This window comes from Peromyscus eremicus, chromosome 8a (genome assembly GCF_949786415.1).
Source record: "Peromyscus eremicus chromosome 8a, PerEre_H2_v1, whole genome shotgun sequence".
Taxonomy (NCBI): Eukaryota; Metazoa; Chordata; class Mammalia; order Rodentia; family Cricetidae; genus Peromyscus; species Peromyscus eremicus.
The window spans coordinates 82,620,508-82,644,233 of NC_081423.1; the positions used below are offsets into that span (position 1 = coordinate 82,620,508).

The 23,726-nt window shown below is 50.0% G+C and overlaps 2 protein-coding genes across 3 annotated transcripts; both read right to left on the reverse strand.

Moving 5' to 3' along the window:
- Nucleotides 1–4,002: 4,002 nt before the first annotated feature.
- Krt9 (keratin 9) lies at nucleotides 4,003–10,186 on the reverse strand. Its single transcript, XM_059270726.1, has 8 exons — nucleotides 9,551–10,186; nucleotides 8,204–8,286; nucleotides 7,920–8,076; nucleotides 7,504–7,665; nucleotides 6,755–6,880; nucleotides 6,420–6,643; nucleotides 5,522–6,078; nucleotides 4,003–4,022 (listed from the first exon to the last, which is right to left on the reverse strand). Exons 1-8 carry the CDS (start codon nucleotides 10,184–10,186, stop codon nucleotides 4,003–4,005), a joined length of 1,965 nt encoding a protein of 654 aa, XP_059126709.1.
- A 9,176-nt stretch (nucleotides 10,187–19,362) lies between these two features.
- LOC131917719 (keratin, type I cytoskeletal 14) lies at nucleotides 19,363–23,651 on the reverse strand. 2 transcript variants are annotated; one of them, XM_059271764.1, is made up of 8 exons: nucleotides 23,072–23,651; nucleotides 21,771–21,853; nucleotides 21,097–21,253; nucleotides 20,779–20,940; nucleotides 20,564–20,689; nucleotides 20,254–20,474; nucleotides 20,098–20,162; nucleotides 19,363–19,582 (listed from the first exon to the last, which is right to left on the reverse strand). In XM_059271764.1, exons 1-8 carry the CDS (start codon nucleotides 23,588–23,590, stop codon nucleotides 19,485–19,487), a joined length of 1,431 nt encoding a protein of 476 aa, XP_059127747.1. In that variant the 5' UTR covers nucleotides 23,591–23,651; the 3' UTR covers nucleotides 19,363–19,484. The 2 variants fall into 2 exon arrangements, with proteins under 2 accessions (XP_059127747.1, XP_059127748.1); XM_059271765.1 differs by lacking the exon at nucleotides 23,072–23,651 and adding an exon at nucleotides 22,119–22,228.
- Nucleotides 23,652–23,726: the final 75 nt, after the last annotated feature.

Below are 23,726 nucleotides of genomic sequence, written 5' to 3' on the forward strand. Positions count from 1 at the left end.
GCGGCGGCGGCGGCGGCGGCGGCGGCGGCGGCGGCGGCGGCGCACGCCTTTAATCCCAGCACTCGGGAGGCAGAGGCAGGTGGATCTCTGTGAGTTTGAGGCCAGCCTGGTCTACAGAGTGAGTTCCAGGACAGGCTCCAAAGCTACACAGAGAAACCCTGTCTCAAAAAACAAAACACAAAAAAAAAAAAAAACAACAACAACAAAAAGAATTATTCATGGTCCCCTTGAATCAGGCAGGCCTGAGACCAAAGTGAGATCTGCATGTGTGACTTCCAGATGCAGACGCTGAAATGAAGCAGCTTCTCTCTGACTCAAGGTAAGTCTTCAGATTCTAGAGCCACCACAAAAAGAGTTCAGCTGCCCCGAAGTTACCCCTCCACCAGAGGGATCCCACAGAGAATCATCACAGGGACAGAGACCCACTAAGGAGTCTTGGAGTCACAGTGACACAGAGGAGCTGACAGGAGCTGTCCTTGCTAAGCCCTGTCAAGACTGTACATGCTTGAGCCCTATGTTTTCTTAAGCCTTGGCCAAGTATGTCCAACCTGTGGCCCATGGGACCACATGCGCCCCAGGATAGCAAGGAATAGGGCTCAACACAAAACTGCAAGCTTCCTTAAAACATGAGATAATTTTGGCAATTTTTTTTTCTTTGTAACTAAATTGCTTGGTTCTCTAACATGAAGTTTATAGACAATAAAGTCAATCCATAATATAAAAAGGTTGAGCACTAGACTAAGGAAATAGTTCAGTCGGTAAAATTTTTGCCTCAGAAGCGTAAGGGTCTGAATCTGTCTCCAGTTTGGCATGGTGGCCCACACTTGTAAATCCAGCCCTAGAGAGGGAGAGATAGCTAGATCCCTGACAGAGCTGACTGGGGCATCAAGAGAAAGAAGAAGAAGGAAAAAGACACACAAACACATAGAAGAGCTCATCAGACAGACTGAAATCTCAGCCCGAGAAACCTCAGCACCCGAGAAGCTCAGCACACTTACTATGAAGACTTGAATGGGGAGGCAGGGTTATTCCATCAGCTGAAGGAGGCAGGGCAATTATACACAGATAAAAGAGGAGGCAGGATTTCTGGTAGACCACTGGAGCAAGGAAAGATATTTAGCTCATCTCAGCAGGAGTACTGTCTGTAGGGGAGCAGTCTTCAGACTGTAAATATCTGGAAGGAGAATGCTGTGGTGGACATTTTCTGGAAACACTATCAACATCTTCACATGGATCAGAAGAGAAGGCTTTGCCATTTCCCTCAGAGCCTCACTTCTGGGGAGGTGGAAGGGGGAGGCTTTGCCATTTCCCTCTAGGTCTGAGATGAGGATCCTTGACATGGTCCGTGCCCATGTCAACAACACACATTCACTCAGGACTTCACTCAGGCCTTCCTCTACTTCCATGGCCCTTGAACTTGCAGGCTATATACTCCGTGGGTGGCAGGCTACCAGTCCCAAAGCAGGTGGACAGTGTTCCTACGGAGAACATCCAAGGTTGTCCTCTGGCCTCCACATGCACACTCACACTCTTATCTATGTGCATACACATGAACACATAAGCATTTTCATCTTTTAAAAGGCTGGACACACATTTAAGCTTTGATGTGATGCATTAATTCCCATCACTCTGACAAAGAACCTGAGATAACTTCAAAGGAGAAAAGACTTACTTTGGCTCAGTGATTCTGGTCTCTAGCAGCTTGGCCCCAGGCCCTTGGGCCTGTAAACAGTAAATTATGACAAGAGCGTAGTGGAGGACACTGCTCACCTCAAGGTGGTCAGAAAGCAAAAAGAAAGACAGAGCAGGGTACCAATATCCCCCTTCAAAGACATGCACTCAATGAGCTCTTCCTTCTAGTATACTCCATATTCTAAAGCAGTGGTTTTCAACCTGTGGGTCGTGACCCCCAGGGATAATATATCAGATATTCTGCATACCAGATATTTACATTATGATTCATAACAGTAGCAAAATTAGAGTTATGAAATAGCAATGAAAATAATTTTATGACAGTTCCTCACAACATGAGGAACGTCGCAGCATCAGGTAGGTTGAGAACCACTGTTCTGAAGCTTCCACTACCTCCTAACAGTTAGGTTATCTGGGGATGGGCTTCAACACAAAAGGCTTTGGGAGACATTTCAAATCCAAACCATTACAAGTGGCTTGATATTCAGCCACAGTGCCTGAAGAATTGCCTAAAGGAGAGGTCTGTCCCTAGCTTGTGAAGGAGTTTTGACCATCAGACCCAATCAGAGTCCTTGGGACTCTTGTGGGATGTTCTTCACTCTTCCTTGGAGTACCTTGTTTATACCTATATTTCACCATTTGTGAAATCTCCTGTTACACAAGCCACATCATTTTTGTCTTATTTCACTCCATAGTTAACATGCGACCTCCCAATAGAGCACAGTAGATTACTTGCCCAAAATGGTCTCCATTATTGCTGTCTCTATACACATGTCTTTCATCATGAGACTTTTCAGCTCTTTTCAGTCTCAAGAGGAGTCTGTTGCCACTGCTCTCAAATCTACATTGGGTTGTGACTTGCTTTGGCCAACACCACGCAACCAAAGTGACTTCTCCTCTAAGGACCTTGCATGACTGCCAGTTGCCTTGGGACAAGGAACTGGCTGGAAGCTGAGAATCACCCATTCATCCATCACGACCCCAGCCAGCTCCCAAGCAATCCCAGAGACAGAGCCACCTAGCTGCCTTGTAGCTGGCCACAGATACATAAAGTAAAACAGAACTGCTCCATCTAAATCGTCAACTGCAGAATCACAAGGCAAATAAATGGTCATTTAAGGAACTTCATTCTGAGTTGCTTTATTCTTAATGCAAGTGCCAACTCTTTTCAAAAATAAATTCAGTTAGTTCTCCCCGACCCCTTGAGATGCTGTTTACATTAGGTTTTTGTTCCTGTGACTTAAGGCCTAACATAAAGAACTTAAGGTCAGTCTGAACGAGCCTATAAATCCCGGCTACCCAGGAGGCTGAATCAGGAAGGTCACAAGTTCAAGGCCTGCCTGGGCTCCAGAGAGCTGGGGCTGTAGCTCAATAGTAGAGTGCTTATGTAGCCTGAGCAAAGCAGGTCCAGTCTCCAGGAGGACAACATGAAGAGGGGGCTGGAGAGATGGCTCAGTGGTTAAGGGCATTTACCACTCTTGCAGCAGACGTAGATTCAGTTCTCAACACCCATATCAGGTGGCTATCCGCCACCTCTAATTCCAGTTCCAGAGGATCTGACACCTTCTGGTCTCCACAGGAACCTGCAGGCATGTGGTACACATAACTCAACTGGGCACATAACATACACATAAATAAAAATAATGACTCTTTATAAAAACAAAGAAAAGAAAACATAAAAGGAAGAGTTTAGGGAGCATGTGGTAGCTCAAATCATGGCACAAAGGTGTAGTAGGGAGACAGACAGACTGTATGTGAGACAGAGAGACTGTATGTGCTAGTTGGACATCTCCCTTTTTTTTTATTCCGTCCATGGGCTCAGCCTACAGGATGGTGTCACCCATATTCAACGTGGATCTTCATCCCCTTAGTTAATTATCTCTGGAGATGTACTCACAGACACACCCAAAGGAGTATTACTACCTCCCAAGAGATTACCAATAATCCAATCAAGTTCACAGCCGAGATCAAAACATCCCACTACTTAAACTCAGAGGACAAACACATCAGAGTCCAAGTTTAATTTGCAATAGGAGAACTTTATTAGGAAGTCAGGATAAGGAAGGGAGTGGGGCCACCCCCAGGACACACGGAAGAATTAAGTTTTCCCCAGCCGTGAAGCCTCCCCAGCAAGGAACACAGCCAATAGATGTCCAGAGGCACAATGCCAACTCCATCCAGTTCCAAACAGGGACCCCGGCTTGTTGCCGGCTCGTCTTGACATCGGGATGCAGAAAGCGTGCTTCATGTAGGTTCTGCCCTCCTGGGGCAGTCTCAGCTGGGGCTGGGTGGGGAAAGTTGACCGGGGCTCTAGTATCGCATATGGTAGGCTGTGGGAGGGGAGAGAGACAGCAGTAAGAAGAGAGGCTTTGGGTAGAGACCTAAAAAAGATGAAGAAACTAGGAGCAAGAAGCCTGGACCTCATAGAGCTGGAGAACCCTGAGCTGGAAGGACTGTGGCCCCATCCAATTCCCAGTCTCTCCTGGAGCAACTCAGAGGATGGAGAGCCCATGGACTGGCCCCCTTCACCATCCCACAGCCTTGTCAGTAAATTCAGTTATATAAGCCCAACTTCATCCCTAGATGCACATCCATGCCCCTGCAGAGCAACTGGACATGCAAAATGCACAAGACACCTTGTAAAGGAGCAGTTCCCTGATACCAACAGGCTTCTCTAAGCTATACAATGCAGGGTTGTTATCCAGACATTTACAATAACATCATATTGGATTTTTTTAAAGATGAAACCCTAGCTTAAAGCTCAATGGTTTTACTTATCTATTTACATCGGTATTTTGCCTCCAAGGATGTATGTGCACCGTCTGTGTGCCTGGTGCTCTCAGAAGTCAGAAAAGGCTATGGGATCCCCTGGAACTAGAGTTCTCAATGGTTGTGAACCACCATGGGTACTGAGAATTGAATTTAGGTCCTCTACAAAAGCAACAAATGCTCTTAACTGCTGAGCATCTCTCCAACCCAGATATTGAATTTTTACGGCATTAAATTCAATTTGTACATAGAAATTATTCCACGACCTGGAGACCACCTCACCTGCATGAGTCCTTTTTAGAGGCAGGCGATGGCACCAGTGATGGACTCCCTTCAACGGGTTGTACTCACTGACAATTGACTAAGACCTCGGAATCTCTTTGCCCGTGTGTCGATCCAGGCCTTCCATCTACTGATGGTTGAAGGCACTGGCCATGGAGCCCCACAGTGCTGCACCCATCATTTGGAAAGTACATGGTTATGAGGAATTAACTTGCTCCTTCTGGACCTCATTTTCCATAAGTAAAACCTATCTATAGGCTGCAATAGCGTGACAGTGTACAGTTTTCAATCCATGTCCTCTAATTACTGAGACTCAGGCCATGTGCAGATTTAATTTCATCCAATGGTCAGTTAAGAACCAAGTAAGGGTCTATACTAGTTTACTAGAGACTTTCCTAAAATCCACTCCTGTTCAGAACCTGCAGTTCCCCCCAAAGAAGTCCAAAGATACACACACAAAAAAAGCATAGTTGCCTAGGTGCACAAGAATTCAATAATTCCTTACCAAGTGAATCGTCATCACAGTCAGCAGATTTTGAGGAGGACTGGGACTGAGATGGCCTTCTGTCTCCTCCTCCATAGCTGCCTCCACTTCCTCCTCCTGAACTACTTCCTCCACCATGGCTGCCTCCACTTCCTCCTCCTGAACTACTTCCTCCACCATAGCTGCCTCCACTTCCTCCTCCTGAACTACTTCCTCCACCATAGCTGCCTCCACTGCCTCCCTTGGAGCCACCTCCTCTACTTTGGCCACCTCCACTTCCTCCCCTGGACCCACTTCCTCCACCATAACTTCCTCCACTTCCTCCCCCAGAACTGCTTCCTCCACCATAACTTCCTCCACTTCCTCCCCCAGAACTGCTTCCTCCACCATAGCTTCCTCCACTACCTCCCCCAGAACTGCTTCCTCCTCCGTAGCTACCTCCACTTCCTCCACCATGGCTGCCTCCACTTTTTCCACCCTGGCTGCCCCCACTTCCTCCTCCATGGTTGCCTCCACTTCCTCCTCCATGGCTTCCTCCACTTCCTCCACCACGGCTGCCCCCACTTCCTCCTCCATAGCTGCCTCCACTTCCTCCTCCATAGCTGCCTCCACTTCCTCCTCCACTTCCTCCTCCATAGCTGCCTCCACTTCCTCCTCCACTTCCTCCTCCATAGCTGCCTCCACTTCCTCCTCCACTTCCTCCTCCATAGCTGCCTCCACTTCCTCCTCCACTTCCTCCTCCATAGCTGCCTCCACTTCCTCCTCCACTTCCTCCTCCATAGCTGCCTCCACTTCCTCTTCGTCTTCCTTTGCCACTTCCAAAGCCAATTTGTCCAGCTCCAGAAGATTCACTGAGGATAAAGGAAAATACATAGGTACATATACAAGAATGAACCTGGACAGACTCAAGTGTGAACTGAGGCATCCCAGCTGAGAGGGAAGCGTACCCTCCCCTCCCTGGAGCAGAAGTAGCCCCTCTCTCTCATTGTTACCATTTTCCTTTCCAACACTCAAAAGTCCTGAGTGCTCCCCCAAAAGACACACACACGGGATGAAGTCCTCAGTCCATCAGACCCTTGCATACAAGAACTTATCAAGCAGCTTCTATTAAGAAGGCTAGAAATGGTACCAGAAGCCCAGGGACTCCTATGACATTCCACAATGTGGAGTCTACAGACTCCTGAGGACCTACAAGTCTTGTTGGCCGCCTTCAAGGAGGCTTCGGTAAGTCTGAATTTCTTTTTCCAGCCGTGTCTTGATGCTCAGCAGAATGCCATATTCCTGGTTCTGACACTCGGTTTCTTCCCGGACCTCAGCAAGCTGAGCCTCCACCTGACTGATCTGTTCCTGAATCTGTTGCAGCTGGCCACAGTAGCGGTTCCTTGTGTCTTCCAAAGCCTTCTCTAAGGCCGATTTCTAGGGAGCAAGAGGAAACTTTAGAATGTTCCGATCCTGGCCCATCCTGAGGATTCTATAAAGCCATCCCGTGCCCTGCCCTGGCAGCAAATCTGGAACAGGACTACCAACCGTGCTAAGCTGAGTCTGCAGCTCAATTTCCGACTCCTGGATGCTGTGCCGGAGCTGAGACACCTCCTTCATGTTGCTCTCCATCTCTTGGCCACTGTTGGTCACCTCTTGTTCAATCTGGGTCATCTGCAAACCAAAGGCTCAGTTAGGAACAGGTGGAGCCAAGTTCTTCTGTGGAAAAAGACTGTGCCTCACTCATTAGGATCTTCACCTTTAAAACCAAGGCTGAGACCAAGCCAAGGATAAGCCACTGGATTCTGGGTGCCACCAGCCAGGTTGCCCAATCCTCTAGACATCATATTCCTTTTCAGCAAGGCTTCAAGGCCCTTCATACTATGTCCCAGAACTATCTTATAATCTTATCTCCTTGCATACATGCAGAATGGCATGCCTTTCTCTACCAAGCTCTGTGCCAAACTTTGGAGACCCAGGGAGGAAGGGAGCAGGCATGGAACTCAGTGTGAAGTCATGGAACTGTGAAAAGAGGCTATGTGTCTCTACTAGAGGCTTCCATCACATAGGATTATAGTGAGTTGCCCGTGCTCTAGACAACCAGTCCACGGTGGTTGCATCTGTGTGTGACAAATGAAGAAGGGATGTGTGGCATCCATTGGAGGATGGATAGCTAGGTAGAGCTATGCTGAGACATGAAGAGGTAGAAGGATGAGGGATGAGAAAAGGGGGAAAGGATGTGGAAGAACACCTGGAAGGAGGGTTAGAAAACAGAATAGGCAACCCACTCTGCTCACCTTGGACTCATAGTGTTGCTCAATGTCCTGCCGGTTCTTAGAAATGAGATGCTCGTACTCCTCACGCATGTTATTGAGGACCTGGGTGAGATCTGTGCCGGGGGCAACATTTATCTCCACACTAACATCTCCATCATTCTTACCCGTCAGCAGCCTCATTTCCTGCCAGGGAAGAAGAGCACATGAGAATGGAGTGGGATCCTCCCTGCCATCTTTCAACCCTCTCCCACAGTCCTCTCAGAGTGCAAAAGAACATCATTGTGAAATCAAAGCATGACTGCCACTGAAGGCCATGCTGTGAGGAAATGGGAGAGTGAAGAAGAGAGATCTCGCAGTCAGTGCTCCACAGCACCCCCTGCTACCTCCAGCCTTCTGCTCCCCCCTGCACCCACTAAGCCAACGGAGCATTAACCTACCTCCTGGTGATTCTTCTTAACAGCATTCAGCTCATCCTCCAGAGTATCAAGCTGTATCTCCAGATCAGATTTCTCCATCTTCAGACCTTCCAACACCTTCTGCAGGCCGTTGATATCAGCCTCCACCCCTTGCCGCAAGGTCTGCTCCATCTCAAACCTGCAGGCCAGCCACAGGCAGAGAATGATCAAGAGGGTACCAATTCTACTGGGACTGCCAGAGCTCTGCAACTTGGGGCCAAGGAAGTGGGAACCAGTAGAGGGAGGAGAAGGAGGGCAAGACTCACTTAATTCTGAAGTCATCCATAGTCATGCGAGTGTTGTCCATGTCCAGGAGTGTTTTGTTGTTCCTCATTGTGAGGTCTACAATCTGAAAGAGAAGATTACATGAATGGGCCATGCTTCCTTGATATGACCAACTTCAGAGAGAAGAAAAGGCCAGACATAGCCAGCAGAGGGGATAATCCCATCCACGGTGTCCAGGAAGCAAGAGGATTTTTCCATTAACGTGTATGTTGCATGGCCCCCACACCGGATGTGCCCAGTGTGGTCTTCACTCATTCAGCAAATATTTGAAGATCTTCTGCAAAGGCAGTGTAGGGTCTAGGACAAATCCCAAGGAGCCCACCATTGCCCATAGAGTCCAAATTATCCCAAAAAGTCATGAAAAGTTGAGATGGCTTTGGCCCTCCTGGGAAAGCAGGAAAGACCTGGAAAAGGAGATGACATCTGAACCAGGTTCTGAAGGACAGCTAAGATTGCATGTGAGTAGATGGATGAAAGAGATCTGCAGCTGAAGAAAGAGCACATTCAGAAACACAAAGATGTAAGAGCAGGAGGAGTGAGTGAGAACATCAAGGACCCCAACTGTGGACTCCTTTAGGTGGAGGCTGAGTGTGGGCTACCTCTGTGGCTACTCAGCACAACACAGGGTAGTCACCCACTTAAGTCAATGGATGAATAAGTGGATGTGCAGATGGTTGGATGGATGGATGGATGGATGGATGGATGGATGGATGGATGGATGGATGGATGGATGGGTGGGTGGGTGGGTGGGTGGATGGATGGATGGGTGGATGGATGGGTGGGTGGGTGGATGGATGGATGGATGGATGGATGGGTGGGTGGGTGGGTGGGTGGGTGGATGGATGGGTAGATGGATGGATGGGTGGATGGATGAATGAACGGCTGGATAGATGGGTATCATCCTCACAATTAGAGATTCTCTCCATCTTTGATCAATCAGCCTGCATATCTGAGTCCTGAGGACCTGAAAAGATTAAGAAGGGCCCCTCAGAGCCCAAGATGAATGGAAAAGGAATGATAAGGCTGACTTAAAACCAGGTCGAAAGGAAGCTCCAGTCAGGTCCCAGCCCCGCTAGTATTAATCCAAGCTTCCTCCCTGATCTGTCCAAACTCAAAATGAAATACCAGAGTTCAAATCCAAGCACAAGCCCCTAAGATCTTAGAAACCAAGCACAAGTTTGTTTGCAATGAGAGTGTAGTTTTTAAAAGGTGATTCCCTGGTATGGCTTTGCTTGGATTCTAGCCTCTTACCTTTTTGTGAGAGAGGTTGAGAAAGGGAGAGAAGGAAGGAGAGAGAGACAGAGACGAGATTTGATCCTTGTGCATACCCTGTCCTTCAGATCTTCAATAGTGTTGTAGAAATGAGAGTAATCCTTCTGGAAGATTCTGGACCCCTTCTTTGAATACCATTCCTGGATCTGTTTCTCCAGGGAGGTGTTGTCCTGCTCCAATTCCTGTACTTTATCCATGTAGGAGGCCAGACGGGAATTGAGATTCTGCATGACGACCTTCTCATTGGTATTCAGAATACCACCTTCGCCACCTCCAGAGCCACCACCGAAGCCACCACCTCCAGAGCCACCACCAAAGCCACCTCCAGAGCCACCACCAAAGCCACCTCCAGAGCCACCACCAAAGCCACCTCCAGAGCCACCTCCAGAGCCACCACCGAAGCCCTTAGAACCTCCTCCCCCAAACATACCGCCAGAACTCCCTGCACTAAAGCCCCCTCTGGATCCTCCACCATAGCTGCCACCACCTCCACTGCCACAGGCCGAAAGGCCACCCCCGCCAAAGCCACTGGAAGAGCTAAAGCGGCCCCCTCCTCCACCAGCCCTGGAGGAGCGACTGAAAGAAGATCGCATGCTGCCCCCGCTGCCCCCTCTGCCTCCTCCGCCACCGCCGCAGCTGCTGCTGCTGCTGCTGCGACTCCAGAAAGATGAGGCCATCTGTCTGCAACTCATGATGCTGCCTCCTGGGATCTATAGGCAGGAAGCGGTCTCAGGGTTGCTGGGTACTGAGCCATCCCTGGAGCTGCCTACTTATACCCCCTGCTAAAGGTGGCACGCCTGGGTGTGCCCTCACTCTGTGCCAGCTTCCCCCCTCCCATGGACTCAGAGAAGGTCTAGGGTATGGGAGCAGCAGGGAAGCCCCAGGCTCTGCGTCCCTCGGTGACTGCCCGTCAGCAGCCCAGCCTCTCTCCATTGTGTGGGGTAATTTGATGATATTAGGCTGTCAAGGGCACCATAAATCAGCCCTGTTGCTGAGGGGGTGACCTATATCCTACAGTCTGGTGTCTGACTGACCTTGACAACAGGTCTGAGACAGCCTTCTCAGTATCTAAGATCAAAACTCACTCTCTAAACTCGCTCTGCCCACACCTGGTGGTCATCACTGTGGGTTGAGCTGCGACCCTGGTACAGAAGTTACCGTGAAGGCTAGGGAAAGTGCAGACCCTGTCCACAGGGAGTTGCCAGGATAAGCAGAAAGCCAGCACCTGCCCTGGTGAAGCCCCTATCAGATGGGAAATCCAGTTGTCAACATCCTTTAGGCTGACAGGAGAAACAGGGCTCTGCTCTTAGGACATGCCAGCTTGCTGAGAGGGTGCTGTGGCCAAAAGATGGGGATAGGTGCACAGCTGTGCATCCTCCAGGGTTCTGGAACAGCGTGTAGCATTTGTACAGAAGACTATGAGAAGATTATGGCAAACCCAATAAATACAGCCCGTCACTGTTGAACGGCTTTACAGCAGGAGTGTGTGTGTGTGTGTGTGTGTGTGTGTGTGTGTGTGTGTGATGCGTGTGTACACACAAGTGTATATACACATGTGAAGGGCCAGAGTTGTCGAGTGTCTTCCTCTGTTGCTTCCCACCTTATTTTTGGAGGCAGGGTCTCTCACTATCCCTGGAGCTCACTGATTCATCAAAACCACCTGGCCAACAAGCCCCAGGGATCCTTCTCCTCAGCACTGGTATTACAGTGCATCCATGTAGGATTACACTGCTATGCCCAGCTTTCTGCCTAGGTGCTGGCAATCAAACTCAGGTCCTTGCCCTTGCATGGCAAGCAGCTTGCCCACTGAGGCATCTCCTCAGCCTCTGAACTGATTCTTTTGCAGAGCCCCCCGCAGTGAGTACAGACCTTCCCTTGGTTGGGTGCCTGTCATATGCTCAGCCCTGGGGGTGGCGGGATACCAGGATGTGGCTTTCCCTTGCTCCTGATAGAACCCCACACTTATTCTGATCACCAATGCCAAAAGAGATTGGAAAAGAGGCTGTGGGCTCTGCTGTCAGATCACCCGGGCACAGCCCGGACTCTGCTCCCTGGCTAGCTGATAACTTGCTTTCCTACGCTGGGCTGCTGTTCTCTCCTCCAAAATGTGGTTTGCCCATCCCAGGAAAGGAGGCATGAGAACAGCTCAGGTAAATACCAGACTGCTTCTGATCATCCAACCCCTCCCTTGGCTCTGAGATATCAGTTTCTTTTTTTTTTTTTTATAGATATCACTTTCTAACAGCTCTCCTTGCTCCTATCATGCCCCTTGACCGTTTTTAAATCTTTGAACCATTAATTAATCAATGTGTGTGTTGTGATGGGGGAGATGCACCTGCCTTGGTACACAAGTCAAGAGAACCTTATAGAGTGGGTTCTCTTCTTCCACATTCACTGTGGTTCTGAGGTTCAAGCTCAGGTCTCCAGGTTTGTGTAGCAAGTGCCCTCAACCCACTGAGCCATCTTGTCAGCCCCCTCGGCTCTTGAGCTGTACCTGAGATGACCCTTCTAATATGTCTCCTCTGACATCTCTGTACTCTTAAGACAAGATCCATGCTCCTGGTATTCATGGTCAGTCTCCAGTCCTGGTATCCTTGTCCTGTTTCTCCCTGTTCTCCAAACCACCTATCAAGTCATAAAATGCTCCCTAAACAACCCTAAACTCCTGCAGTTCCTTTCCTACTGAAATATTCTTTCATATCTTCTCTGTTCAGGCCACTGGCAAACCTATGTGCCTCCTCTTCCAGGAAGCCTCCCTGAGCAAACCCGTGTGCCTCGTCTTCCTGAGCACTCCCCCTCTGAACTCCCACTTAGTCCTTTGTCCAGTTCTGAGTCCTCACCTTGCATCTTAGGGCCTCTACCACCAGCAGCACCACCCCACTGCAGCAAGGATTCCTCTCCTCCCGGACCTCAGCAGGGGCGTCTCTAAACCTGTACCTGCTCATCTTGCACATGCCCCAGTGCCCTGACCCCATGCCTGCTCCAAGTAAGATCCCAATAAAACAGAATGAAAGAAAAAGAACCAGTTATTTCAGACAGATGTCCAGGGCTGGAAGAGAACTGAAGACAGGAAGAAAGTTCACGAAGGTTGACGAGGGCCCAAAGCCCTGGAGGTGTGGCTGAGGGGTAACAAGGCTCTTCCTAGCAAGGGTCTGGAAGAGGGTCTCTGGATGGTAGGTATATAAAGAGTGACATATGAGAGATGCTTCTGGGTGATGCATGGGGACTATGTCCAATAACGGGGTGGAGCAGTCCAGGAGCTGGGGCACTAGAATTGCAAGTTGGAGACCAGCCTAGGATTCATAGCAAGATCCTGTCAAGACAACAGCAAAAAACACTGATCATGTGGTAAGAAAAGCATTCCCCTTTCTATTTTTCCAGTCTCCTGATTCTTGAGAAAAGAAATCTCAATCAGCACCACAGTCCCCTTAGCAGCTTCCACACCTGTCAGTCATTCTAGCCAAGCAAATCAAGCCCACTCTGGCTCAGAACCTGCAGGAAGCAACAGCATCTAGTTAGACCTGTCTGCCTCGTTGCCTTCTGTGAATGACAATTGATTCTCACTTTCCTCTTTTTCTGTAGTAATACAGGATTTCTGCTACAAATATGCTTGTTGAAATGGAAAGTGAGCTAGTTTACCAAAATGAGTGAAGTAAATATTTAATGGATGATACAGAACATGTTAATTAAAATAGACAATGAAGTAGGTAGAACTGAATGTTAATAGCATTTTTTTTGCAAGCCTAACACTTGAGAAACTCTTAGACCAAGGCTAGTGGGGAATCTGATCACTGTCCTCAGGATGATTCTAAACCTCTGCCCACATTCCTGGCAGGCTCCACTGGAAACACCCAAGGCCTGCCCTCAGTGTGATCCGAGGCCCGGACCCACTCTGGTGTCCTTTCTCCCAACTTTGCCACAGGCACACTAACATAACCAGTCTCAGATGGACAGAAACTCCAAGTCCCAGGGCTTGAGCTGGTGAAGGACAGGTTGGGCCAAGTTGGCGTGAGCAGCTTCAGAGAGAGCAGCCCTTCTGTGACCCTGTTCTTAGCAGATGCGTTCTGTTAGGTTTGATTTGCCTTGGTACAGCTTGGCTTGGCTTGGTTTGGTTTTGTCGTAGGGTCTAACTAGTATAACTGACCTTGAGTTCATGATTCTCCTGCTTCAGACTCCAAAGTTCTGGGATTACTGGCTTCTTTTTGCTTTTCCCTGAAGGTTACACCTATCTGGACCATTCTCTGCCTGGATCCAGGAATCCCTAAGCAGCCCCTCCCATCTGAGTTCAACGTGGGCACAGGCCTTCCCCCTGCATCTGGCCACCTCTGTATGTGGCTTCCTATGCCTCTACCCCTGAGATGGAGTCCTCCCCATTGAGCACCCCAGGACAGCGAAGTGAAGGCATCAGTGGCTGGCCAGTGAGGCAAGGCTGGGCCCCCATCAACCTCACTCTCCCCACCCTTGTGGCCTCGACCTGTTTCCCCATGGGAAGTCCTTGCATGCTGAGTTTCCAGGATGTAAACACATTGCAAGATGGAGGGATCCCAGTATGAAAGCCCAGTTGTCTGTGTGTATGCATTCCCTCCCTCCCTCGTCCCCTCATCTGCTCTCCTTCCTAGTCTTCCTCCCCCCACTGCCTCCCCCCCACACTCCGCATCTACCCTCTCTCCTCATCTACTCTTCTTCCTTCTCCCACTGCCTCCCCTCTCCCCCCGCCCATCTACCCTCCTCTTCACATCCACCTTCCTTCCCATCCTTTCTCCTCCCTGTTCTCCTTCTCCTCTCCACATCTGGATCTACTTCCAACCCAAAGAGGAGCCAACCATGCTGGGTAACTCCTGTGAGCCAGACATACATTGGTGTTACAGTTTTACACCATCTTCCCCCTTCTTCCAGCTCTGCCTGGCATGGGAAAGGTAGTGCCAGGCATGAGGAAGCTGACCATCCTAGACTGAGGGAGAGACCTCTCCCTAGCTGTGTGACACGGCCCATTTTTTTCACCCTCTCGGGGCTTAGGGTCAGCCCTCCAAACCCCATTCCCACACCTCCTGACAATGAACAAGGAATAGATGTCATGTAGCTCAGGATACCCTACCCTGGGTCCCCATAAAAACAAATTCTGTCTCTATAGCCCTTGTCCAGACTGCAGCTAATACTAGAAAATTCCAAAACATCTTAGAATATTATCCTGACTGTGAGTGGCACTAAGTATGTTTTTTTGCCTTGCTCTTGGACCATCTAGATGACCTGGATTCAACCCTCTTGCTTAGTGTTTGCCCATCCCTTTAGTCAATTGGACCCCCACCCCAGTCTCCCAAATACAGTCCCTGCCCTCAGAGCATAGATGGAACTGAACAGAAGGACTGTGAGAACCAAAGAGACAGAAAGGGGAACCCTGAATGGGTTCTACCTGCAAGGTCTCAGGGAACAGGTCCCCTACTAGAGGTATGGGGACTTAAGATGAGGCAAGGCCAGCCCCGCTCCGGCTAGAGAAGCCTCCTGGTTGCCTGTACCCAGTCACCCAACCCCTCTGGCCCCACTTGCTCCCCACCACTGTGTGTCCTTGAGCTCAAGTAAAGCCAGAAGGTCCTGAGTCATCATGAGGCTGGATGCTGGCCGGAGGAACACAAGCATGACTCACAGCTCCTCTCCTGGCTCGTGGGCTCACCCCTCTGTGAACCACCGATGCACGTGGGCACGTCAGGTTGATGCACAGCTGGAGGTGCCTGCATATATCTGTCAACAGTGACTCTTTCATGCTGAATAGTCACCTGCCACCACCCCACCTAGCTAGACCCCACCAGATTAAGGCACCCCAAGTCTAAAACCAGCGTCTTCCACCTATGTAAGGAACACTGCTTCCCCTCACCCTGGAACCAGCTTCCCCATGGTAAGTTTTGGATGCATCAATCCTTGAGCACCTACTGTGTTCTACACACTGCATGAAGAGCTGAGGCTAAAACGATGAGCAAGCCCCAGTCCGTCAGGCACCTGCTCCACAAGCACAAGAACCTGAGTTCGGATCCCACGCAAAAAAAAAAAAAAAAAAAAAAGGCTAGGTTTGGCAGTGTGGGGAACAACTGTGGAAGAAACCCAACCTTGACCCCTGGCCTACACGTGTATACACATGCAAGTGCAGCCTCACACACATGTGGACACATATAACACACACACACACACACACACACACACACACACACACACAGAACCAATGATAAGCAAGCCTTATCTCCTTGAGCAACCATAGAACAAAACAGACTCCTCCCATCAATACAAAACTCAAAAGTGAAGTAAATGTTATTGATGGCCAAATGGGAAGCATGTACCAAAGTCTGCTGTGTGGTCTGAGGGATCAGGAGCAGTCACCTGAGAGCCGCCAGAGTGAGGGGTGAGCAACAACAGTGATCAAGCAAGAACAGATGAAACTCACTCTGAGAGAGGGATCAAATGCCCTGGTGTGGAACAAGTAATCACAAATCAGACATCCAGCATGGCTGAAGGGCAGCACGCTTCATCAAGGAAAGGATTGGGGAAGATAAAAATGCTTACAACTTCATGTGAGGCTTAGATGAGCTCCTGAATAACTGCTGAGCTGAGACCCAGCACACTGGAAGACATTATCCCGACTCTCAGGGACGGTGGGCATGCCTCTGCCCTTCCTCTTGGACCATCTGGATGACGTGGGTGTCGATAATCTTCCTGATTACCAAGTCATCCTTCTAGTCTACCGGGTTCCCACTTAAGATCAAGAGCCTGTGTCAAGAAGGTATCGTAGGTGTTGTTGAGGACACATAGTCCCTCCCTTAAGGAACCTGAGGGCTGGATGTAGCCGGGTTCAAACTGTATGACTTGGAGCAGGATGGTCTCCCTTAGAAGAGGAGATAGGACAGATGATCTCCATCCACCTAGTACAGCCCCATTCTGCGTTCAGAGTAGGTGGAGAAAGTAGCTCCTCCCAAATTACATTAAAGGGGTGTGGCGCCACAGCCTTCATTGGGCTAGCCCCAGGACTCTGAGAAGCAACCTTCTTGCTTCCACTAGGCGGTGCTATCGAGTCACTTTTCTGGTCTGTTTCACTGGTGGGGACAGAGCCCAGGTCTCCAGTGGATGCTGTAGCCTTTTAGCCCTGTGAATAAGAGAGCTAGTCATCAGTAGAAATCAGCTGTTGAACGTGGTGGCAAAAATCAGGAGAGGAGGGTGTCCACATGAGACCCCAGAACTGCTGTGATGCCTGCCCTTTGTTCCTGGGGCCCTTGGAATCCAAGCCCACCACTTAACTTTCCCCACTCACCAATTCTGAGCTTGCTTATAGCCAAGTGACCTCAAGCAAGTCTGTCTTTTCCCTGTGTTCCTTCCAAACAGCAGTGGCAGTGATCCAATCAAGGACAGAGGGTGTCCCCCAGCACACTAGAGCCTACGGACTCATACATCCACATTCCTGTAAAGCGGGTTCCTTTGGAGGATAAACTCAAATATCACAGGAAGAGTAATGACTAGAGATCCATAAGCAATCCGTAGCATTCTGGGCTTCCATCTCCACTAGTGAGTATGGATGTGTTTTGCTCTCCGCCCAACCCAGATCACCCTTCAAGTGTGAACCATCCCCTATAGTCTATGTCATACTTGACAGAAAGTTCATTGCTCTGACAGGCATCCTGACATCTGGGGCTCGACATCCATACAAGTCTCATGAAACCCCTTTCTACATGGTTCCCACCACTCAAAGGCCTGGGAACCATCCTTTCCCCATCTCTAAAGTGGCTCTCTCACCTTTCCTCCCCTCTAAGGTCCCAGTCCTTCAGCTCCAGGATGTACACCTTCAGATAAGGTTCATCCCAGCTGAGCCTTGCAGGATGCCAAGACTCAGACCAAACGTTATCAAAAGTTTCAATGTCACAGGCTAGTCCTGACTTTGCTGGCATTGTAGGTAGGGACAAAGGACACCAACAATACTTCCTTTTATTAATAATGCCTCGTCTTGAACTACCACAGACCGAACACTATACACCAAGCTCCAAGCTAAGCTCATTGGCTCCATGAAATCATTTAATTCATCAGCATTGTGCAGTGAAGGTATTTATCCTCCATCTTGTGAAAGAGGAATGTGGATTCAGTATCCTGACCCAATTCTCCAAGGCTGGTGAAGATAGGATTCTCAGGTCCAAGGTTTTAGCTCCTTTGTCCAAACTGTCTTTCTTCATTCCCACCCCTACATTCAACTCTACTCAGCCAAACGAACAAGCTGTTGAAATGGATACAGAGCCAGACAACTTTTTTCCTAGCCGGGGGCAGTGAGCCCTCCCCACCCTTGGCATCTGCCACTCACCCAGATGGTGCTCCTCCCCTTTCTATTCCTTAGTCATCCACAAGAGAAAGCAAAAGTCACTCCTCCACCAAGGGGTGGCTCCTTATGCCCTCACTACGGAGCCCAGTCTGGCTTTAAACTCACAATAGTCCTCCCGGATCCATCTCCCTAGTGCTAGGTTACATGTGTGACCCATCAGACTCGGAGGTCAGCCTGGATCTTAAGGTGTATTTACTTGTTAGATTTGTATATCAGCAACAAGACACAGGGTCCGTCATTCTTCCTGCACAATGAGGAAACTGAGAGCCAGGCTCTCCGAGGTCACTAATCCAGAGCAGGGCCAAGGTTAGAAACCACTTGGCCTATTCTGGAAGCCTCTGGAAATGTGCTTGTCATGAATGGTACCCAGCATTGCTAACACAGCTGTGCCTTGAGCCCACGGACTCCAGGCACCATGCTGGACAATGTTCTTACAGGTTGTGTTTCCAGCCAACATCCCCAAGACCAGGAGAAAGGCTATCATCATTTCCATTTTACAGATGTGGAAACTGAGGCTTGGAAAGGGGTCATCTACTTCCTCCAAATCAGAGGTTCTCAAACTGTGGGTCAAGACCCCTGTGGGGGTTGAATGATCCTTTTACAGGGGTCACATATCAGATATCCTGCATATCAGATATTTACATTACAATTCATAAAAGTAGTAAAATTATAGTTATGAAAATAATTTTATGGTTGGGGGTCACCACAACATGAGGAACTGTCTTAAAGAGTCACAGCATTAGGAAAGTTGGGAATCACCTCTCTGAACTGACTTAGACTCAATTCTAGACTGACTCAGACCAGGGAGATAAGACCACCAACAGAGCATGAGTTCTTACCTTAACTTCACAAAGTTTGGGAGGACTAGTGAACCCCATAACAATGCACACAAAGATGAACACTTATTTGGAAACAGGATATATAAAGGAAATTTGTAAGTTCCAATACAGAGTCATCTTAAAGGATCACAAAATTAAGAATCCTTAACCAAAGGCCAGTGAGATGGCTTAGCAGGTAGAAGCACTACTCAAACTGACAACCTGAGTTCGATCCCCAGAACCTACCTCAGAAGAAGAGAACCAACTCCCCAAAATTGTCCTCCAACCTCCACATACACACTCTGACACAGGTACATCTGCACTCGCACACATATCGTGCACACACAATGATGATAATGATGATAAGTTTATAATTTTATTTTAAAGAATTCACCTAGTACACTGCCTGGCACCTAAAGGCACTCCATATCTGGTGAAGGTGTGGACCAATGAATGAATGAAGAAATATGCCTCTGCCCTAAGAGATCTCATGACCTGGTACACACAGCCACCTATATCTTCTGAGGTGGTGAGAGCCAACCTGGGATCTGAGCCAAGCCCGCCCCCGGGCCCTTTCTCCCAGTCCCAGAGGCCAGAGCCAGGTGCTTGCCTAAGCTCCAAAGGAACACTACCCACATTCCTCCCACCCCCACTCCTGACAATGACCAGGGAGACAGTGATTGTGCAACTCAGAAAAGAAGCTTTATTGATTGCCAGGAGGGATGAGGGTCACGTAAAGGGTGAAGTGTGGGGGGACAGTAGAGGGGTTCTTTCAGCAGTGTCTGTGACCACACAGCGGCCTCTAAGCCTGAGCAGTGCCTAGCAGCCTCAGTTCTTGGTGCGCAGGACCTGCTCGTGGGTGGAGACCACCTTGCCGTCATGCACATCCATGACCTTGGTGCGGATCTGGCGATTGGTGGAGGTCACTAGGGAATTGGAGAGAGAAGGCGTTAGCGGAGGTGGACAGATGAAGTGTTCTAAAGTGGCGAGAAGCCAAGAAGCTGAGGGGTGAACTGTCTCCTGATGCCCTCTGTCCTGATTTCCACCTGACACACTGCTGCCAGGGCACCCTGTAGTCATGTACAGTCTGTGTCCTCAGACTGGAGCACTCAACCGGTGCTGTCCAACTAAACCCAGATGCATTAGAAGGTCCAACTAAACCCAAATGGATTAGATGGGCCATCTAGGGTGCTGTCCGTGGTGCTGATTTCCATTATCGTGGCGTCTACCCAGACACCCATTGGAGAAACAAGGTGAAGGTCACCAGTCCTAGTCCTGAGGAGAGCTAGGAAATGGCTCTTTCTATCTGAAGAGACTCATATGGGGATACTGAGTAAGAACATTTAGCTTAAGCCCCAAGAAAGTCCTAATCTAGGTCCTAGATCTGCTGGAAGATCTGAAGGTTCTCCAGAGCCCAGGCACAATGGAAGGAGAGCCTTACCGTCTCTTGATGACTGAGAACCAGAGGAGAACTGGGAAGATGAGGAGAACTGGGTGGATGAGAGACTGTAAAAACAGAATAGCGTAGAATGTTAGACATTTGGGAGACATTTCTGAAAAGAAGGGGCATGGACTAGAGGGTGAATCAGGCACTCACTGGGCATCCTCGCCCTCCAGCAGGCGACGGTAGGTGGCAATCTCCTGCTCCAGCCGGGTCTTCACATCCAACAAGATCTTGTACTCCTGGTTCTGCTGCTCCATCTCACAGCGCAGCTGAGCCAGCTGCTCCTCCACGCTGCTGATCATCTCCTGGATCTGGGCCAACTGCATGCAGTAGCGGCCTTTGGTCTCCTCCAGGTTATTCTCCAGAGATGCTTTCTGTGAAGGAGAGAAATGGGGTGGTGGATCACTGGGAATGGCCATGCCCCTTCAATGAGTCCAACCTCTGTGTGCAATAGCATCCCTACCATGCTGAGCTGGGACTGCAGCTCGATCTCCAGGTTCTGCATGGTGCGTCGGAGCTCAGAGATCTCACTCTTACCGCTCTGCACCAGCTCGCTGTTGGTGGCCACCTCGCGGTTCAGCTCCTCGGTCTGTGAAAAAGAGAACACCATTCGCACCAAAAGAAAAAAAACCTGGAAGGCAGGTGATCTGCATCCCTTCCTCTCCAAATGACACCCACCTTAGTGAAGAACCACTCCTCGGCGTCCTTACGGTTCTTCTCCGCCATCTTCTCATACTGGTCTCGCATCTCATTCAGGATGCGGCTCAGGTCCACACCAGGAGCTGCATCCATCTCCACATTGACATCTCCACCCACCTGGCCTTTCATGGAGGCCATCTCCTGCAGAGGCAGAAAAGGTCCCATAGTCAGAAGCCTCATGGCTGACAGGGCTTTCTAGCAAGAGGTGATCCTGGCCTGAACACTGCCTCCCCATCTGCCATTCTATTACTCCTGTACATCCACCCTTTAAAGCTGGCTTTTCTGTTTAGCTCTCACCTCCTCGTGGTTCTTCTTCAGGTAGGCCAGCTCCTCCTTGAGGCTCTCGATCTGCATCTCTAGGTCAGCTCTGGCCAGGGTCAGCTCATCCAGCACCCGGCGCAGGCCATTGATATCAGCTTCCACACTCATGCGAAGGCTCAGCTCTGTCTCATACCTGGAATGAGGCAAGAGAAAAGGAATGAGCTATCCATCCCAGCCACACTGAAAGCTTTGTTCTCTTCCTATGTGTATCATTCCCAGAGTTGGCACCCAGGGGTGTTGCGGAGAGTCAGTATTAGACACAGTGCCCATTGAGTGCTTAAGTCTGAACATTCCTACAGTCCAGGGAATAAGGATCATCATTAGGCATTCACCTGAAAAAGGCACCTCCAGCTACAGCCAATAAGGCTCAAGGCCTCCAAATATGACAGCCTACTGCATTTTAGGGACAAGTGGGAGGAGTTTGAGCACCTCTCCCTAAAGTGTGGCTCTCACATCTGGCTGTGGATCAGAATCACCTAGGTTACAAATAACTGAACTGAACTCCCAGGGTGGAGTCCAACAGTCTTGTATTTTTACAAGCACCCCAAGGGGTTCTCCTGGCACCATCCCACTCTGGTTAGGAAGCACTGATCCAAAATGCCCCACCCTGCAGATGCTGGAAGCTCTGAGCCACCACATTGAACACTCACTTGGTGCGGAAGTCATCGGCGGCCAGCCGGGCATTGTCGATCTGCAGGAGGACATTGGCATTGTCCACAGTGGCTGCAAGGATCTGTAGAATGGAAAAGCCACGGGCCATTTGTTAAACAGATATCTGCAGGCAGATTTCACTGCAGCCTGCACTGACTGGCCTTTCTCCCTTGCTCTTGCCTGACTCTTGTTCTTCTCATCCCATGTTCACCACAGCAGCCTGAGAGACAAGCTCACATAGTCATTTTCAACGCAGGACTTTGACTCCTGGTCAACACAGGAGCTGTGCATAGGTCAGGCCCCAGACTCAAAAGCCCTAGAATTCAGGTCTTATTACTATCACTCACCTGTAAAACCTAAGATGGGTCCTGGTGCTTCGAAGTCTCCCTAAGGCTCCCTACATACCCTCCATCTTCTGGATCCTCCTCTCCATACAGGACAGTCCTATCAGCTCTCTGCACACACACACATTCCTTTCTAAGCCCATGGGGCATGGACCTCAGGTGGGACTTTCCCAAGAGACAAAACCCAACTTGCCCAGGGGATTAGAAAAAAAGGAAACTGGAGAAGAAAGGCACACAGATGGATCCCTGAGCCTGGCTGGAGTTCCTGCCAGGGACTTGTCTAATTTCCATAATTTATGCGAGGCACTAGAGCCAAGCAGGTTAAACAGGAGCAGGAAGAAGGGTTCTGAAAGCATAACCCCACCAGGCTCTCTCTGGTTCAGGGTAAATAGATGGGCCGTGATGAGTTGTGGCTGTGGGTTTTCTATGTCTGTCTGGCTATAGGGAAAGGCCAGCTGGAGAGAAAGCTCTTGGGCGGCGGCGGCGGCGGCGGCGGCGGTGGCGGCGGCGGCAGCCCAGACTAACAAGCTAATGAGCAGTTTGAGTGTCTAGCTCGGCGGCGGGTCCGTTACAGTCTCACTCCTCCCTTCTGCCCGGAGAGATAACTGCCTCCTACAGCAGAAAGTGGGCCACCAGCACTCTAGTCTCAGCTCTGCCCTCCTCTGTTGTGTGATCTTTAGCAAGTCACAGCACCTCTTAAAGCTTTGGCTTCTTCCCCTGCAAAACGTTAAGGGCCGGAACCGTTGGTCTCATGTGGGCTAAGAATTGGAGCTGAGAAAAGCATGGGGAAAAGCCAGGAAGGGACACCATCTTCTCACTGGCCAGCCCTAGTGGGGATGTTCAGGGCCGCAGAGAGAGGGATCTGGGACTGGAGGCTGTCCTGCCTAGGAGTCTAAAGATGACCTGAAGCATTGGAGGAAACCTGAATGGCAGGTCCTGCTGCCCAGTTGACCCACCTTGCTCTTCAGGTCCTCGATGGTCTTGAAGTAAGGGCTGTAGTCTTTGATCTCAGTGGGCCGCTGCCTCTGGTACCAGTCACGGATCTTCACCTCCAGGTCAGTGTTGGCCTCCTCCAGGGCTCGCACCTTGTCCAGGTAGCTGGCCAGCCGGTCATTGAGGTTCTGCATGGTCACTTTCTCACTGCCCACCAGGAGCCCATCACCACCACCGAAGCCACCACCAAGACTGCCACCGAAGCCACCCCCAAAGCTGCCACCACCGAAGCCACCCCCAAAGCCACTACCCAGGCCACCCCCAAAGCTGCTGCTGCTGAAGCCCCCACCGTAGCCACCCCCCATCCCGCAGGCTCCCCCAGAGGAGAAGCGAGAGGAGCTGACTGACAGGCCCCCATAGGTGCTGGGAGCCCGGCAGGATCCTCCAGTCAGGACGGAGGAGATGCGGCTGGAGCCACCACTGATGCCGCAGGAGCCCTTCATGGAGCCGGAGGAGGTGAACTGGCGGCTGCAGGTGGTCATAGTTTTGCGAGAGGTGAGCCAGTGAGCAAGTGAGTCTGCGGAGAGAAGAGAGTGCTACTCAGGAAAGTCAGAAAAGGATGATAGTGCTTTATAGTCAGGAGTAGGGGGCGGGCCTGACGGTTTCCATTCCCCTTGG